Raw genomic sequence first — 19,176 nt, forward strand, 5'->3', positions numbered from 1 at the left:
ATGTGAAACCACCTCTGATACGTGGGACTTGGTCAACAAGGGAGTTCGACGCCGCTGCCCGCATCAGTGTTTCCTACCGAGGGGTAGATTCATCTGGAACCCCTGACAAGAAGAGATCCAGTTTAGTTTTAAAGAAACCCACATCCACACCATGCAGGTTTCTCAGGCACTTAGGAAGGATATTGAAGAGCTGTGGTGCCCTGAAACCCAAGCTGTTGCAGCATCTGGTCCTGTATTTTGATGGTGATGTTAGGATCTTTGGCACCATGCAATGGCGCCCCGTTCTACTGTTGGGGTAACTTTCAATATATATATATATATTCACTGGAGCACATTTCAGTCCATTTCAAAATCACTTTGGTGAAGTCAAAAAAGGATGATGGACCATACCCATGAAGAAATCTCAGGTGGTGATTGTCTGATTGTATTAATGCATATTACCTTATTTTCTGTAATGAAATGCTACTGATGATCTAAAGCCTCTTTTGCATTATAGTTTCCACATATCCAGTTGTTAATTGTCTTTGTTAACGGATAATTTCTAAACAATTTAGGCTTTACATGACATTTCATGTGTAACTTCAATCTGCTCCATACTGACTCATCTACTGTATTTGATAGCACATAAGACGCACTTTCTTTGTTTTTACTTTGTCTCTAAAAATATCACCGTGGATCCTACATGCGAATTTGGGCCTACATTACATGGTATAATGCACTAAAAACATGTTTCCTGAATACGCGCTACTGAAATCGGGGCACGTCTAATACACCTGTGTATCTTTTATGCCACCGAATACTGTAAAATATTAAGAAATAGTTATTAAGTGATGACACAGAAATTTAGTCAAGTATACTGTGTCGAATATTTGGGAAATACATAATTGTCACTAAGAGCCACAAATCAAAGAACTTTTTGATGAAATTCGATTGCACTTCTGAGACAAAATAATTGTTGATCGTAGGTCGGGGCACAAAAAGTGAACGAATATATTGTGCAGGTCGTGGTTATGCTGAAGGACATCGATTTTGTATGTTTTGGATGTTGTAGTGTCAGAAACTGCAAAAGAAACGAAGATACTTTTAGAGTATATTTTAAATTTGAAGAAGAGCATAGCAGAAGGTGGGATTAGTTGAAACACATATCATAAAAATACTTTTCGAACTATGGTTCTATTAATAGTTATCGGCAAGCTAACATGGCAGTTCAGAAAAATAGGACGAATGTGCCGTTGATTAGCTTCAAGAGGCCGCCTCTAGCTAGCTATGTGACACACGAACCTGTGTTCATTATCGCTACTGACCGTCTGTTCGAAGGATTATTTACCTAAAAGTCAGTGGAATACATCCACTGGTTTTCGAACAGACGGTCAGTAGCGACACCTGCCTGGTTCGGCTACTCTACATTGATAAGGGGCAAATACCCTAAAACTAGTCTGTAGATGCTAGACCAGCAAGGGGAAGCGGCGAACCTCCCCTGTCCGAAGGTTATAATGGACAAAGGTTCGTGAGTCTCATAGCTAGAGTCGATGGCCTCTTGGAGCTAATCAACAGCAGCATTCGTCCTATTTTTCTAGACTACCATGTTAGTTTGGCTATAACTATTGATATCCAGTACCGCTGCCGTAGTCTCCTTTAGAGAGACTTAGAAATATTCATATTTCTACTTTTCGAAGTATGGTTATATTAATAAATCTACTATATTGTCATTGATATAATATATCTGATGTCACATAAGTCGCACTTTTTTCCCTAAAAGTTTCAAATTATCATCCTGGGTCTTATATGCGAAGTTGGAGTTATATTAATGCTTTAATGCACTAAAAATATGATAAATATGTAGGGCAAAGACAGCAAATAAGCTCAACGGAGGCTCAGAAAGATTTCTGAAAACCAGCACTTTTATGACCTAACTGTGAATGTTCCCAAAAACGGGAAAAGTTGGAATATATTCTGGAATATGTTGAAACACACCAGTAACTATAGGATATTTCAAAAATTATATTGGCATCATTTCCAGTTTCAATTACAGTTATGTATTTTATCAGGTAACTTCAACTTCAGAGGGACCCCACGAGCAAGATGATTGGATAACATCCATGGGCTCGGTTAGTCTCGCTTGGGGGTTCATCTGGAACAACTGGAGATTGTTGCTTCTCATAAGACCCGATGGAAGACGTACTTGCGGACTCTTCCCCCATGACCCCAACAATCGTCCGGAATAAGTGGGCAAAGAAGATGAAGGGGTGGGATGAATTTCAACTAGGCATGATTGTCTATTTGGTTTGTCGCTTATAAATAAGGTTTATTGGTTTACATGTACGAGGGGTACATGTAAAAGTTCATGGCTTTGGGTAAAAGAAAATACAGAAGGATCAGTTAATTATGATTCTATTCAACATTCTCAGATTCACACGCCTATTACAGTGGTCCTTCAGTTTTTCTAAGCCCTGTAAAAGAACTCGGAAGGTTGGTCCTCCAACCAGGCCTTTCGAAATACCCTTAAAGTCAGGGACTTTTCAGCACACCCTCGTAGTAGCGAGCTGATGGTGGGGCATGGCGGGGGTTGCCTACTCTGGGCGATGTTTTTATGGAGGTGACGCTTTTGGCTCTACTCTATAAGCCTGTGCAGAGGGCGAGAGCAGAAAACCCAAGGGCTGTCACGAGCGGCACACATTGTTGTTACACCACTGTCTACATGTCATTGTATATTGTTTGATTTGCCATCCGATAAATCAATATAAAACACAAGTTTGCGTTGAACACTGTTCGCTTACTGTTGTACGGAGAAGGCAGATTAAAATAATGTACTCATGCTCTGGTGTGCATATTTCAACATTATGTGACATTGTGGATTTTTTCTCGGAACACGTTTGAACATTCTGTTGGTTACTTCGTCATTTTCGTTCATTTCATTAACCTGAGCAACATAATAGTGTGCATCTTTCTTTCGTGCAAATTGCACCCATCATTGTCTTCCCCGCCCCTGCGCATTTAAATGGTTTCTATTATCCTGTTCTCATGTTTCTTAAGAAAATAATGCAACTAATGTTTGCCTGCACTTTCATTCTCTACCCAAGACTGTTGTATTTTCAAGCAACACGCATATTCAAATGCTAAACTTCTGACCTCTTTTTGAGTTTAAACGCTACTACGCTAGACGATGTACCTGGCATAGCTAGAATGTGTGCCACCCGAAGCAGCCCTTAAGTTTTACACCCCACCCTTCTAAGTTTATACATGCTTTTACAACAGACCGAAAAGTGCATTGCCCAGGTCGTACTGACCCTCACCTCACTAACTACGCTATAGCCTGCGATAGTGGAGTTGGTTAAATCAGTTCTAAGCCCTCTCAGGGTATTCCAACAAACCGCATTGCTGTAATGACCTCAACATACACTACACAGATTGAAGCAAGCAAAATAATTTCCCCTCTAATTCAAATTATTTTCAGTAAACAATCAACACAACAAAGTTAATCCCTGTCTGCAGTATTTACTATACAAATATTATATTTCTATTTCGTTTTTGGATTTGGTTTGCAAGATTCTTTATATGAGTTCGTGTGTTGAAGCATATTCTGTTGTGTCTGGGGAGAGTCATTTTCTTTTTGTGCCTTATAATTTAACACACTCACCGGTAAAAATTTCCACTTATTTCTTATTTTTATTTTCCTAAAATTTTTAATTTCCTAAAATTTTCGTTGCATCTCTCAATAGTCTTGAGAGTCAAGAATACTGAAAAGGTTGCAAGACGCAACGAAAATTTTAGGAAAATAAAAATAAGAAATAAGTGGAAATTTTACCGGAGAGTGTGTTAAATTATAAGGTACAAAAAGAAAATGACTCTCCCCAGACACAACAGAATATTATATTTCTATTAAACAAAACTTTTACTTTAATATGTTAGAAACACGAAAAGCTTTTTTTACACATGAAAAGCTTCAGCATCAATTTGATACGAAATTGGTATCAAATTGATGAAAAGTATTTTGAGGTTAACAGCACAAGCCTCACCAGGATTTTTAATTTCTGCTAAAAATAAGAAGTGTTTTAACTTATGGGTGTAGGGTTATGGGTGTAGGTGTTGTATCATAAAAATAGTTCACCCATCCCAGCCCATGTTAAACTATATGCTCTCATATGGTTCCCACACAAGGGATTCATGAGCCCAAAGGCCTTCTAAGCCCCAGGGTTGCAGCACCCGTAACATCTACCTTAAGAAAGCACTACGTGCGGCCATGAGTGTGTGTGTGTGTGTGTGTGTGTGTGTGTGTGTATGTATGTGTGTGAGAGAGAAAGAGAAAGAGAGAGAGTATGTGTGTGTGTGTGTGTGTGTGTGTGTGTGTGTTCTTATGCTTACATGCGTATGGTTAAGCGCGCGTGTGCGTGTATGGGTTTATGCATACATGCATACAGTTTAGGGCGTGTGTGTCTGTTTTGTGTGCGCGAACATATGGGCGTGTGTTTAAGTGTATATCAGTGTGTATGTGTGTGTTGTGTGTGTGTGTATGTGTGTGTGTGTGTGTATGTGTGTGTGTGTGTGCTTATGCATATATGCATATAGTTCAGCGCGCGCGTGCATGCATGTGTTTACGATTGTATGCATACAGTTAAACGCGCGTGTACATCTGTTATGTGTGTTACATCTGTTATGTGTGTACATCTGTTATGTGTGGGCCTGTGCTAAAGAGTATACCTGTGTGTGTTTGTGTGTGTATGCATGCATATATATATGTGTGGCGTTTAAACGTGAGTGTTGTGCATCAGTGCATGCCTTTACGCATGTATGCAATAATGTGCATTTGCATGCATACGTGCATGTGTTTAAGTGTGCGTGCACACAAGGACATATAGTTAAACGTGCATGTGCACGTGCATTAGTCCATTTGTGCATATGCGAGTGTGCATGCATAGTTTGCACGTGTCAGCGTGCAACCTGGTGCATGCATGTAAATTCTGCCTGCCTGCACAAGTTGCGCGTCAATGCATTCGCGTGTACGTGTATGCATAAAACAATTTAATCAGGAGTGGCTGTGTGGTAAGTAGCTTGCTTACCAACCACATGGTTCCGGGTTCAGTTCCACTGCGTGACATCTTGGGCAAGTGTCTTCTACTATAGCCTCGGGCCGACCAAAGCCTTGTGAGTGGATTTGATAGACGGAAACTGAAAGAAGCTCGTCGTATATATGTATATATATATATATGTGTGTGTGTGTGTGTGCATGTTTGTGTGTCTATGTTTGTCCCCCTAGCATTGCTTGACAACCGATGCTGGTGTGTTTACGTCGCCGTCACTTAGCGGTTCGGCAAAAGAGACCGATAGAATAAGTACTGGGCTTACAAAGAATAAATTCCGGGGTCGATTTGCTCGACTAAAGGCGGTGCTCCAGCATGGCCGCAGTCAAAGGACTGAAACAAGTAAAAGAGTAAAAGAGTATGTGTGTATGAGAGTATGTGTGTGAGTGTTCATAGATGCATGTATTTATATGTGAGTGTGTGTTTGAGCTGTGTGTGCGTATGAGCAAACACATATTTCTTCGTGCGTATGTGTATGTGGAATTCTCTCTGTTTCTTAGTTATCCAATTCTTCAAATCCCTATTTCATCAAAGATCTTTCATTATTCGCCATGAGCAATGGAGCCGGTTAGCTCTTTTACTCTTTTACTTGTTTCAGTCATTTGACTATGGCCATGCTGAAGCAACGCCTTTAGTCGAGCCAATCGACCCCAGGACTTATTCTTTGTAAGCCTAGTACTTATTCTATCCGTCTCTTTTGCCGGACTGCTAAGTTACGGAGACGTAAACACACCAGCATCGGTTGTCAAGCGATGTTGGGGGGACAAACACATACACTCAAACAAACACACACACACACACACACACACACACACACACACACACACACACACTTACATACATACATACATATATATATATATATATATATATATATATATACGACGGGCTTCTTTCAGTTTCCGTTTACCAAATCCACTCACAAGGCTTTGGTCGGCCCGAGGCTATAGTAGAAGACACTTGCCCAAGGTGCCACACAGTGGGACTGAACCCAGAACCATGTGGTTCGTAAGCAGGCTACTTACCACACAGCCACTGTCAATCATTTTTTACCTATGGATCTCCTTTGATTCCAATGTTAGTAGTGTGGACGCTCCTAGCCATTCGCTGTTTATAAAATCCTATTATATTTTTACAATTAAATATTATTAGGAATTGTAAAAAAAATTTTCATATTTTGTGTATTGTAGAAATATAATCAATTTATTGCACATCATTTTTTAACAACAAAATTTTACATGGGCCCTCACTAAGGGCCATGTGGATTCCGGCTGACAACCACTGCTCTAAATCTTCGCTCTAGATACTTAGTAGCCAAATACGACATCATTCTCACGAAATAACTTCTAAAATACAAAATTTTGTCAAAAATGTTGAAAGTAAACCATGTTCAGCTTGAGAAATTACAACAGTATACGAAGTTTCAAACTGTTTAGTTAAAATAAATAATTAAAAATCTGTGAGCTAATCTTAAAAAGGAGAAAGCGACTTTAGATAAAGTAGTCCTAGATACTATAAAAAAAAAAAAGCTGGAATGGTCACGGTTGGCATACTAAAATATCATGAGTCTACTCAACTGAGACTAAACAACACTTATCTACTCAGTTTTTTCTTCTTTTTTCTGTTTATACTAGCTGTTAAGAAGCCCGCTTTGCAGCCATATGTGTTCGAGTTGAGTCCCACTGCCGGGTACCTTACACAAGTATCTTCTACTATAACCCCGGGTCAACTAGTGCCTTGTGAGTGAGTTTAGTTGACGGAAACTGTTCGGAAGTCAATTCTGTGTGTGTGTGTGTGTGTGTGTGTGGTGTGTGTCTTTATGTGTGCGTGTGTGTGTGTGTGTGTGTGTTTATGTGTGCGTGTGTGTGTTTCTGTGTATGTGTGTTATTATGCGTTTGCCTCCCCCCTCTATCCAACACTTGAAAACTGGTGCTGTTTTGTTTACGTTCCCGTAACTTATCGGTTCTGCAAAAGACGCTAATATAAAACAAAGGAGTTAAATGCCGAAACAAGTGAATGATAGAAAAAATTATATCTGTAGAAGTTTTCTCTTCCAATTCATCACTGTTCCTTCTCGCCCCTGTACTTTTCACTATTTCGACTCGACTACCCACTCCCTCCTCTCTCTCTCTACCTCTCTCACTCTTTCTCTCTTTCTCTCTTTAAGTATGTGTGTGTTTGACAACCCTTGTCACCCTCTTTATATGAAGCAGTTCCTAGGGTTTGTGTAATGTTCCGCTTGCTCATTCAATGTTTTTGACGAACGTAAATACATTTTTCAATGTGCTTAAATACATTTATTTACTTAACGTTTTTAAAATGCAGAAATATCAATTAACTATTGTAGTTTGTGATGAAAAAGTTAATATTTTCAATCAAAGGGACATAACTCTTACACATAGTTACTTCCCTTGTAATGTTTAGCAGATGACAAAAATTTACTTCATAAACTAATCTAATAATTTGTATAGCAGAAATATTACATGCATTATGATATATATATATATATATATATATATATATATATATATGTATATATATGTATATATATATATATATATATATATATATTATATATAAGCGCAAGAGTGGCTGTGCGGCAAGTAGCTTGCTTACCAACCACATAGCTCCTTGTGAGTAGATTTGGTAGACGGAAACGGAAAGAAGCCCATCGTGTGTGTGTGCGTGTTTGTGTGCGTGTGTGTGCGTATGTGTATGTTTGTGTATGCGTGTTTGTCCCCGTCGCTTGCTGGTGTGTTTACGTTCCCGTAAACTAGCCGTTCGGCAAAAGAGACGGATAAAATAAGTACTAGGCTTACAAAGAATAAGTCCTGGGGGCGATTTGCTCGACTAAAAGCGATGCTGCAGCATGGTTGCAGTCAAATGACTAAAACAAATAAAAGAGTATATATACATATATATATATATATATATATATATATATATATATGCATACATATGTACATACATACATGTATATGCGCACACACACTGACCCATATATATATGTATATATGTGTGTGTGTGTGTGTGTGTGTGTGTGTGTGTGTGTGTGTGTAATCCATAAAAGTCAGGTATGGGAGATGAATATTTAATCAGTTGCCATCGCAGTCTTCTTCTTGTAAAAAAATTGTTTCGCATTCTTGGTACTAACGTGCGTCAATTTCTCTCCGCTTTCTTTTAACTAAGTTTATTCTCATACAGTAAAACATGCTTCTTTGTTTGCGAAAGAAAATAAAGACACTGCTGTATACCTACACAAGTTAGCTCCTATCTCCGCTTTGTTTCCTCATAACTTTCAGAAAAAAAAACTGAAAGATTGATATTTTTTTCTACAGACATCATTTCAGAAAGTGTACATTGCGATTATATCGGAATTTAATGTGGAAGTAAAAAATGGGGGATGCACACACGTACATACTGACACTCATAGCATAATTTCATTTTGTAGATATATATGAGATGTGTATCAGTATGTATGTATGTACACCTACCACTTTTTTTTTTCTTTCTTTTCTGAAATTAAATTCCGATATAATCGTAACCTACACTATCTGAAAGGAATTTACAGAAAATTTCATAATAAAAACATCCATTTTTCTGAATGTTATGTGAAGGTCAACTCCTGTGAATTATCTAAAACTCCTCTCCCCACGCCTTAATTCCGATGTACTCGGACCTGCAGCAACTGAATGGTATTTGCAGAAAATTTCATTAAAAAATATGAATTTTTTTTTTTAAAGTCATGACGAAATAAAAGTCATGGTAGCATTTGTGTAGGTTTACCAACACAGTAAGCGACTAGCGGTAAGTGTCTCAACATGCCATGTTAGTTACAATAAGTATTATTCATTCCGGCATCTTCAAAACTATATCATTATTTCGTCTGTATTTTTACATTACGTCTATGAATATTGAATTTACAACGCCTCTTAAGATTAGAATTACAATACTTTTCTCATTGCGATTAGGAAGACATTCGCCTGAATGAGAATAACTCGTCTTTCATCGGATAAAAATCCATCTTGTATACAAGAAGTAGGTATTACAAATTATAGTGTCTTTCGTTTCAAGTGGAGATTTATTGCTATCAATTTTTCAATTTCCTTAACCCAACTTTATTTTACTTAATATTCTCTCCCCGCCTTCTCTCTCTCCCCCACTTTTCTCTCCCATTTTTGCCCATCCTCTCTCTCTCTCTCTCTCTCTCTCTCTCTCTCTCTCTCTCTCTCTCTCTCTCTCTCTCAACTCGATAAACTTACTTTTCACCCAATATGCCTCTTCAATGAAATAGCAAGATTGTACACCACCCGGGATAGCTCTTGAGTTTCACGCCCACCCAGTCCCCAAGGCTACACCGAATTACACTGTCCCCATAAACGCGTCTCCCTAGGTAGGCCTCATCCTCACCTCTCCTCCCATACTCGGCTACCCTACAGCATTTCCTAAACTTATCTTATCTTTTCTACTCTAGGCACAAAGCCCGAAATCTGAGGGGGGGGGCAGTCGATTAGACCCCAGTATGCAACTGGTACTTAATTTATCCACCCCCGAAAGGCTAAAAGGCAAAAGTCGACCTCGGCGGAATTTGAACATCTCTTTCAAAATGATGGACTCACCGTAATTCCAACGAAGGTTCTTTTGTTTTTTCATGTGTTCTACATCTAAAATTGTCAATTCATGCTGCAAATTTGTGAACTTCATGAACTTAACACTATTGCAGAATATACATTGCTTTTTTTTACATAGAATATACCATCTGTGGGTGCCAGACATTTTCTCCTGAAAATATATTAATATAATATAATATAAAATAATATAATATAATATAATATAGTATAATATAATATAAAGCAAAGAGCATTGAAATTCCTTGCTATTCTTAAAATAATTTTAACTGTTTATATACACAAAAACCCATAATTATGAAATGAGATTGCTTGGCTTGTAATTATGAAAACTTAACAAAATCAGTTATTTGTTAATTGACACATCTCATTAAATCTTTTGATTTTGTCAATAAAGGTAATAAGGTTGGGGGCTTGTAGTTTCATCTTAGACCGAGCGGTGTGTCGTGTTCTGGTGTAAAACACTTACTTCATCTCACGTTGCTCTTCGATCATTTCGACACGGTTGACGTGTAGTACACCGTGTATCTGTCCAAGCAACGTCGATTTGATGGATAGAATGAGATCAAATAAAATGCATACATGTGATTGCTATAAACAAAATCATTTGAGTAGATTGTTCAGTTAAAAATTGCAGCATCCTCTCTCTCGGACCACGAGAGACAACATCATAATTATTATTATTAAGGCGGTGAAAAGCGGCGAGCTAGCCGAATCGTTAACGCGCTGGACAAAATGCTTGGCGGTATTTCGCCTGCCGTTACATTCTAAGTTCAAATACCGCCGAGGTCGACTTTGCCTTTCCTCCTTTCGGGATCGATAAATTAAGTACCAGTTGCGTACTAGGGTCGATCTAATCGACTGGCCCCCTCCCCAAACATTCCAGGCCTTATGCCTATAGCAGAAAAGTTTATTAAAGCGCTGAGCTAGCAGAGTCGTTAGCACGTCGGACAGATTGCTTAGCGGCATTTCAACCGGCTTTTGACGTTCTGAGCACAAATCCTGCCGAGATCAACTTTGCCTTTCATCCTTTCGGGTTCGATAAAATAATGTACAAGTTGAGATCGATATAATCGACTTACACCCTGCCCTGAAAATACTGTCTTCTGCCAAAATTTAAAACAATTATTGCTATATTTGCAAGTGAAAGATGTCGTTTCGGGGAGAATTTTGCTGCTTCAAAGAAAATAATTTTAGTTTTTGTGGTATTATTTTGTTATTTAAGCAACGAGCATCTTCTGAGGTAAGTCGGCTTTGTAAAATTTTCACCACATCGGAGTGAATTCTGAACTTTTTGACGGCGAATTTAAAGACCTAAAAAGATATGGATTTGCAGATCAAGGAGACACTTAACTGTTAAGTCAAGGGATGGATATATTTATTCAAACGGATCAAGAAACTTATACAATTTATTCCGGATCTGATCAATCTGCCAGACGGCAGAAAATGTCCATGGCCGTCAAGGGTAGAAAGCTACACACTACCGCAAGGCTTTCTTTCCACAGCAAAGATGAGATGTGGAGACATACACCATTGATGGTCTCGCCTGAGCTTTGAGGAAAGCCAATAATCGTTAAGGGGCTGAAGTATTTACTGACACGGAAGAGAAAGGCAAGTCTTTAAGATGCAGTCTTAGCTACAAAAATGGCGTTCATTTGCCATGAAAGATTCCTATTGTTAAGAAACGCAGAGTTTTTAGGTGATCGCTGAGACTAATTGCGCGCTGCTCATGTCCAGAGGGGATGAGGTACGATAATGTTTTCTATATGAGCAGTACTTCTGTTTTAACTGAGTTGATTCGGGCAACGTGTGCTTGCATTACTAAAGTTAAGCAAAATAGAGCAAATGTTGAGTAAAAGAGAATGGCGGTAGAAGCAGAAAAGTTATTACTAAAATTGTAAACAACTAAACTTGATATGTGTATTAAAGAAAAATTCTACTATTTTAAATTCTATGGAAAAATATCTTCTACATGTATCATATACCCTATTAATCTTATAATTATTTAATAATTAATCTCAATATAAAGATTAGTTTACTCCAGAAGTGATGTTTACTTACAAAAATAAAGACGCCACGGTAAAGACTTTCCCCAAAAAACTAATATTGGCTGAGATCTGGAAGTATGCAGTGAGTACGGATATATTGGTTTCATCTGATCCCGCAGAGGATATTCTGGAAATAATAGTAATTAGAATAAATAAGAATAAATATTCCACGGTCATTACAAGCATTTAATCGATAAAATTGTTTTTAGAATTTATTGTTGACAACTTATTACAGTAATTCCTTGACTATCGCGAGTGTTACGTTCCAAGAAATCCCGTGATAGGTGAAAATCCGCGAAGTAGAAACAGTACTGTACTGTATATATTTTATTATTATTTTCATAATTTGTATACATTTAGTTTATTATAAAGGCAAAATAACACTACAGAGGAATCGACGTAAGCTTGCGCAGGAGTGGCTGTGTGCTTACGACCCACATGGTTCCGGGTTCAGTCCCTCTGCGTTGCACCTTGGGCAAGTGTCTTCTACTATAGACTCGGGCCGACCAAAGCCTTGTGAGTGGATTTGGTAGACGGAAACTGAAAGAAGCCAGTCGTATATATGTATATATATATATATATGTGTGTGTGTGTGTGTGTGTGTGTTGTATATCTGTGTTTGTCCTCCCAACATCGCTTATCAACCGATGCTTGTCAATCGGCAAAAGAGACCGATGGAATAAGTACTAGGCTTACAAAGAATAAGTCCTGGGGTCGATTTGATTCGACTACAGGCGGTGCTCCAGCATGGCCGCAGTCAAATGACTGAAACAAGTAAATGAGTAATAGAGTTAGATGAACCGCGATATAGCGAGGGATTACTGTATAATTGTATTTTTTAATTGAAGAACTATTGTCATTAACCTCTTGCTATTTATTCCTTGGCAACAAAGATTGAACAAAACTACGATCGAAAGTTTTCCATCCATGACTTTTCAGTATTTTGGGAATTTTTTTTTTTTTCGGATTACGTTATTCAGTGAACCCTTCCTTGTTTAAGACATCTTACCATGAACTTCTTGATGCTGGTGTCATTGTCTAGCTCTGAACGAGCAGACCCATGTTCAATAACACTCCAACCACTATAGCTGAACCGCTAAACTATGGGGACGTTGGTCTGTTTTCGTCCCCATAACTTAGTGGTTCGGCTAAATTAATTGATAGAATAAATACAGGAGTTAAAGTTAAATACTAGGGTCAGTTTGTTCGACTAAACACTACAAGCTGTGCTCCAGCAAGGCCGCAATCCAATAACTGATACAAGTAAAAGATAAAAAATAATAGACTAAAAATTCTTACTTTTACAATAGCGCTGTCCTGGTGAATCCCACTTGACTATCGTCTTGAACAAATAGTGTATCGTTCGGCATTTCATCTGTGATGGACCAACAAGGTAATAGTTGCGTCTGCATCTTATGTAGACCGTCGATCCGGAGTTGTAATTTTTGCCGAGAATATAGCCATTGTCAGGAATCAACGGCTTTGGACATAGGTGATCTGCCAATAAATGAATGAAAAATGTGCTCAAAATATACATACAGCAGGAGTGGCTGTGTGGTAAGTAGCTTTCTTACCAACCACATGGTATGGTTGCGGATTCAGTCCCACTGCGAGGCACCTTGGGCAAGTGTCTTCTACTATAGCTTCGGGTCAACCAAAGCCTTGTGAGTGGATTTGGTAGACGGAAACTGAAAGAAGTCCGTCGTGTGTATATATATATATATATATATATATATCATTATTGAATGGAAGAAATGGAGTTGAACGAAGATTGTACAGAATTCCTTTTATTACATTCTACACATGTTTCAAAGGCCACAAATTTCCAAATTCTGATTAATTTGTGGCCTTTGAAATTTGTGGAAATTTGTGGAAATTTGTGGCCTTTGAAACATGTGTAGAATGTAATAAAAGGAATTCTGTACAATCTTCGTTCAACTCCATTTCTTCCATTCAATAATAATATTAAACTTCAATTATCCGCACCAACGCACGGTTGCAACACCAAATGGTCTTATCTCCAACCGTGTATTTTCTGCTGTGATTTTTGCTACCCAGGTATCGGTTAAACTTTTGAATAATCTGTAACAAGAAAATTCATCTTTCTATTTCAACAAATATATATATATATATGTTTGTGTGTCTTTGTTTGTCCCCCAACGTCGCTTGACAACCGATGCTGGTGTGTTTACGTCCCTGTAACTTAGCATTTCAGCAAAAGAAACCGATAGAATAAGTACTAGGCTTACAAAGAATAAGTCCTGGATCGATTGGCTCGAGCATGGCCGCAGTCAAATGACTAAAACAAATAAAAGAAAAGAATAATACATACATATGTATATATGTACTATGTGTGTGTGCGTGCGTACGTGCGTACATACATACTTGCATACATACATACATACATACATACATACATACATACATACATACATACATACTACATACATACATATGTATGATCTAAACACCCCCAAAACAGCTGGGCTCTCTCACCTCAGAGAAGACTGGGATGGAAAGCACTCAGCATACAAAAAAGAACATGCATGGGTATGTTACCCGGAATCTTGAAGAAGACAGTAGAATTGACATGAAGTGCAGCCTCTTTTGGGCACTAGATCACTACATCACACTATGAAGGCTATGCGTTTTGCAAATGCAGATATGAACTGCAAAAGAAGAAATTTGATCTGCTGCATTAAATGCCCGAATTGCGATGAATTATATATAGGCGAGACAGGGAATGCATTATCGGGACGATCACGAGCCCACAGGCAACAAATTCCACTGATAGAAGTGTTTCTAATTTTTCCTTTCCACAAACTATATGATATAAAAGAGGTTGGGAGAACGATAAAAAAAAATGGTTTATTAAAACGTTCAAACCTGTACTGAACGGAAATAACAACAATAATATAACAACCAGTTAATGATGTGGATTAAAAAAATATCTCTAGCATATAGATATAAACAAATTATAGAATATCGGTACGCCTGGCAAACCGTAACGTTGAAGCTGCATGCGGATTGGTCAAAACCGTATTCTAAAAATTCAGCGTTCTAAGAGGTGCTAAAGTTGTCAAAAACTCAACTGTCAGTTAAACAAATTTGAAATCTGATGATTACTCTATGTATGAAAGCGCTAATTTAACCTTATGTACATTACAATATATATATATATATATATATATATATATATATATATATATAATATATATATATATATATATACATTAATGTCAAAATACCATAATAAAAACGTGAAAACCAAACCATTTTTTATCTTTATTCAACTGATATATTAATCTATGCACATTCACACAAATTCGAAACAAATATATATATATGTTACGATATATGGATTCAAGTAATCCGATAGTATTCATGAAAAAGCTCCTTGGTTTGTTATAGCATAAACCACATAGCGTATATAATAATATACATGCGAAAAGAATAAGGAGAATATAGAGACATAAATGATGTAGAAAAATTATGAATTTTTTTTTAGCTATAAACATTGAAAAGTCGAGAAAGTATATTAAAATCGAAGTGCATTTATCAAATTCACCTGATGAAGTAGTCCAAATTCTGCATTATCTTCAGTGAACTTTTCCTATTTCGAATTAATACAGACATTTATTATTCAATACTATAAGCTTTTTACATGTTTTGAGACTACTGAAACCAATTTGTAGTAATTTTTCTATGTTTATACATATATAGGGAGAGTTTACGAAAAAAACAAAAGACGAAGATAGGTGGTGTACAAAACAAACAGATGTATTTGTATAACGCTCAGGAATGGAAAAAGTCTTTTACGTTTCGACCCTACGTTCTTCTACAGAAAGGGACACAGAAAAAAACAAGGATAAAAAAAATGTGTGTAGTGGCTAACGATCTATCATGGCGACATATATATATATATTATATATATAATATATATATATATTATATATATATATATATATATATATATAATATATAGAGAGAGAGAGAGAGAGGAGAGAGAGAGAGAGGAGGGTTATGAGAGATAATGGTATCAATAAAACCCAAAGGTGTCAGGTAATGCTGAGTAAGTGCTATGGACAGACTATAGTTAAGCTCCAGGTTCGGTGGTTATGCGAATAAGGAGTCCAACGTAGGTCATATATCACCATGTGTATATATATATATATAAAAATTTTCAGAATGAGATAAAAATCCAAGGCTGTGAAAGATTTCAGAACATTTATAAATAGAAGGTCTTACAGCTGTTTCCGGGATATCTTATTGAATCGCTTCAATAAAACCGTTTACAAACTCTATGCTTGGAATAACCAATTTTAAATACTATTGGAAATTAATCACAAGGTACGGGAATCTAATATATATACCATTCTGCATAAATAATAGAACTACAGATACAATATCCCTGCATATGTCACGTCTATTTTCATTCCTCCACTTCACTCTCTATTTCATATCTTATCTAGATTAACTATTGCTTAACCTATTTCTTTACTACCCACAAGGGGCTAAACATAGAGGGGACAGACAAGGACAGACAAACGGATCAAGTCGATTACATCGACCCCAGTGCGTAACTGGTACTTAATTTATCGACCCCGAAAGGATGAAAGGCAAAGTCGACCTCGGCGGAATTTGAACTCAGAACGTAACAGCAGACGAAATACGGCCACACATTTCGTCCGGCGTGCTAACGTTTCTGCCAGCTTAACCACTGTCTCACACCATCTCCGATGAAGGGGTATATAAGATATCCCGGAAACAGCTGTAAGACCTATTTATAAATGTTCTAAAATCTTCACAGCTTTTATCTCATTCTGAAAATTATATATATATATATATATATATATATATATATATATATTATATTATATATATATATTATATATATATATATATATATATATATATATATATATATTATTTGAATATTAGTATATAGATAGTTCGGGAAAATCCATATCTAAGACATACCGTTACACATATTTTGTAAAGAAGGTTAGGAACATGTTTATTACTATATTGATAATAAATAGATTTTCTATCTCCACGACAAACACTTGCTTTAAGACGCATGCGTTAAATCGTGAGACAAATCTTGAGAGAGAAAATCAAGCAAACGCTAAAGGCACGTGCACGCATACTTATACACACACACAATCGAACGCTACTAGCGTACGCACATATACAGTTGCCTTCCATGCTCACACGCAAATAAACATACGCAGCTAATTGTCTTCTGTGCGTATGTACGTGTATATATATATATATATATATATATATATTATAATATATATATACGCACGTATGTGCAAGAGTGTGCATGAGTACACGTACCGATAGCATTCGTTTGAATTTCTCTCTCTCTCTCTCTCTCTCTCTCTCTCTCTCTCTCTCTCTCTCTCTCTCTCTCTGTATATATAATATATATATATATATATATATATAATATATATATTATATATATCTCCCCTACCTACGCGCACATTCTTATCACGGTGTGACAGATTTTTTACACCACAGGAATCTATATAGCGCTTTGATATAATAAACACAGTATAAAAATGTGTGTGTTTGTGTGTGTGTGTGTGTTTGTGTGTGTGTTGTGTTGTGTGTGTGTGTGTGTGTTGTGTGTGTGTGGTGTGTGTGTGTGTGTGTGTGTGTAAGTATGCGCTTTTTTTCTTAAGTTTTTAAGTTGTCAAAATACTTTCTGCATCGTACATCACAGTGATACGGCTTTTTAGTCTTGCCGTGCCGGATATAGGTACAGTATACATGCAAGCAAACACTCACGCACGCACGCACACACACACACCACACACACACACACCACACACACACACACACACACACACACACCACACACACACAAAACACACATACTTACATGCCTACATGCTTGCATGTATAAGTATGTAGGTTTACGATAACGATTGCGTGTGTATATGAATATATGTATATATGAATGTGTAAATTTATATATAAATATATATCTGTGTGTGGGGGGGGGAGTGTGTGTGTGTATGTGTGTGTGTGTGTGTAGCTATTTAAAATGTAAATTGCACAACAAGTGACCTTATTTAGAACTTCATGTGTATTCCCGTATGTCAGAACGGAAACTGGGAAGAGGACTTGTCTTACAGTCCACGTATCATTTGGTTGGAATCCGCAGTTGATTATGTCACAGAGTACAAAACGGAAAACAAAACAGGAGAGATTGTTTATAATATATTATATTACACCATCTATATTTACATGTACTTATATGGAAATATATCTGCGTATGTTTGTGTGTGTATAAGTATATGTACGTATGTGTGTACATCTGTATGTTGTATATGTGCATATATATATATATATATATATATATATATATACACACAATATATAATATATATATATATATACAATACACACACACACACACACACAAACACATATATATATCTATAAATATATATGTAGTATATATGTATATATATATGTGTGTGTGTGTGTGTGTGCATATGTTAGTGTGTCTGTGTTTGTCCCCCCAACATCGCTTGACAACCGATGCTGGTGTGTTTACGTCCCCGTAACTTAGCGGTTCGGCAAAAGAGACCGATAGAATAAGTACTAGGCTTACAAAGAATAAGCCCTGGGGGCGATTTGCTCAACTAAAAGGCGGTACTCCAGCATGATCACAGTCAAATGACTGAAACAAGTAAAATGGAGTAAAGACTAAAGATACATATATATATATATATATATATACATACCAATACTGGATCATCCCATAAATAATTATATCTACTCTAGGCACAAGGCCTTGAAAATTTTGGGGGTAGGGGGATAGTCGATTACTTTGAACCCAGTGCATAACTGGTACTTATTTCATCGAACCCCCGAAAGAATGAAAGGCAAAGTCGACCTCGGTGTCACCCAATAAATAATGCGGTTTTTTCAATTGCATGAACAAAACGTCGGAGGGGGACAAGAGAAACTACCTGCATCAACTTACTTTAAAAGCAGGTAGTAATTTTACCTTGTGCTTATTCTTTGTACAAGTTTTGAAGAGAGTAGATCGATTTTAAGTTATTTTTTCAAAGCTATAATAAAAGCGACAAAGGAGCATATTCGATATATTCTACTTTATGAGTTCAATAAAGGCAACAGCAGAACGGAAAGTGCGAGGAACATTAATGCAGTATATGGGGATCGAACTGTAAGCATAAGTCAGGGTCAACGGTGGTTCCAGAAATTCCGAGCCGGAAACTACAGTCTAGAAGACGAGCCTCGCCTTGGAAGATATGTATAGCTTGACGAGGGTGTCCTGCAAATCCCGGTGGAACAAAATGCCATCGTAACTGTTGAGGAACTAGCAGAGAAGCTTAGAATTGGTCATTCAACCATTCATCGACACCTGAGTGCCATCGG

The 19,176-nt window shown here is 37.2% G+C and overlaps 1 protein-coding gene across 1 annotated transcript in view; it reads right to left on the reverse strand.

Annotated features, from left to right (window-relative positions):
- Positions 1-636: 636 nt before the first annotated feature.
- LOC118764135 overlaps positions 637-19,176 on the reverse strand; it is a 51,231-nt gene continuing 32,691 nt past the window's right edge. The window contains exons 2-5 of the mRNA XM_036504404.1: positions 13,054-13,251; positions 11,768-11,881; positions 9,698-9,860; positions 637-1,060 (exon numbers count right to left, since the gene is read on the reverse strand). Coding sequence (XP_036360297.1) covers positions 9,859-9,860; positions 11,768-11,881; positions 13,054-13,251 — 314 coding nt within the window. The 3' untranslated portion in view covers positions 637-1,060; positions 9,698-9,858. The remainder of the gene's footprint in view (positions 1,061-9,697; positions 9,861-11,767; positions 11,882-13,053; positions 13,252-19,176) is intronic.

Source organism: Octopus sinensis, linkage group LG7, assembly GCF_006345805.1.
Source record: "Octopus sinensis linkage group LG7, ASM634580v1, whole genome shotgun sequence".
NCBI lineage: Eukaryota > Metazoa > Mollusca > Cephalopoda > Octopoda > Octopodidae > Octopus > Octopus sinensis.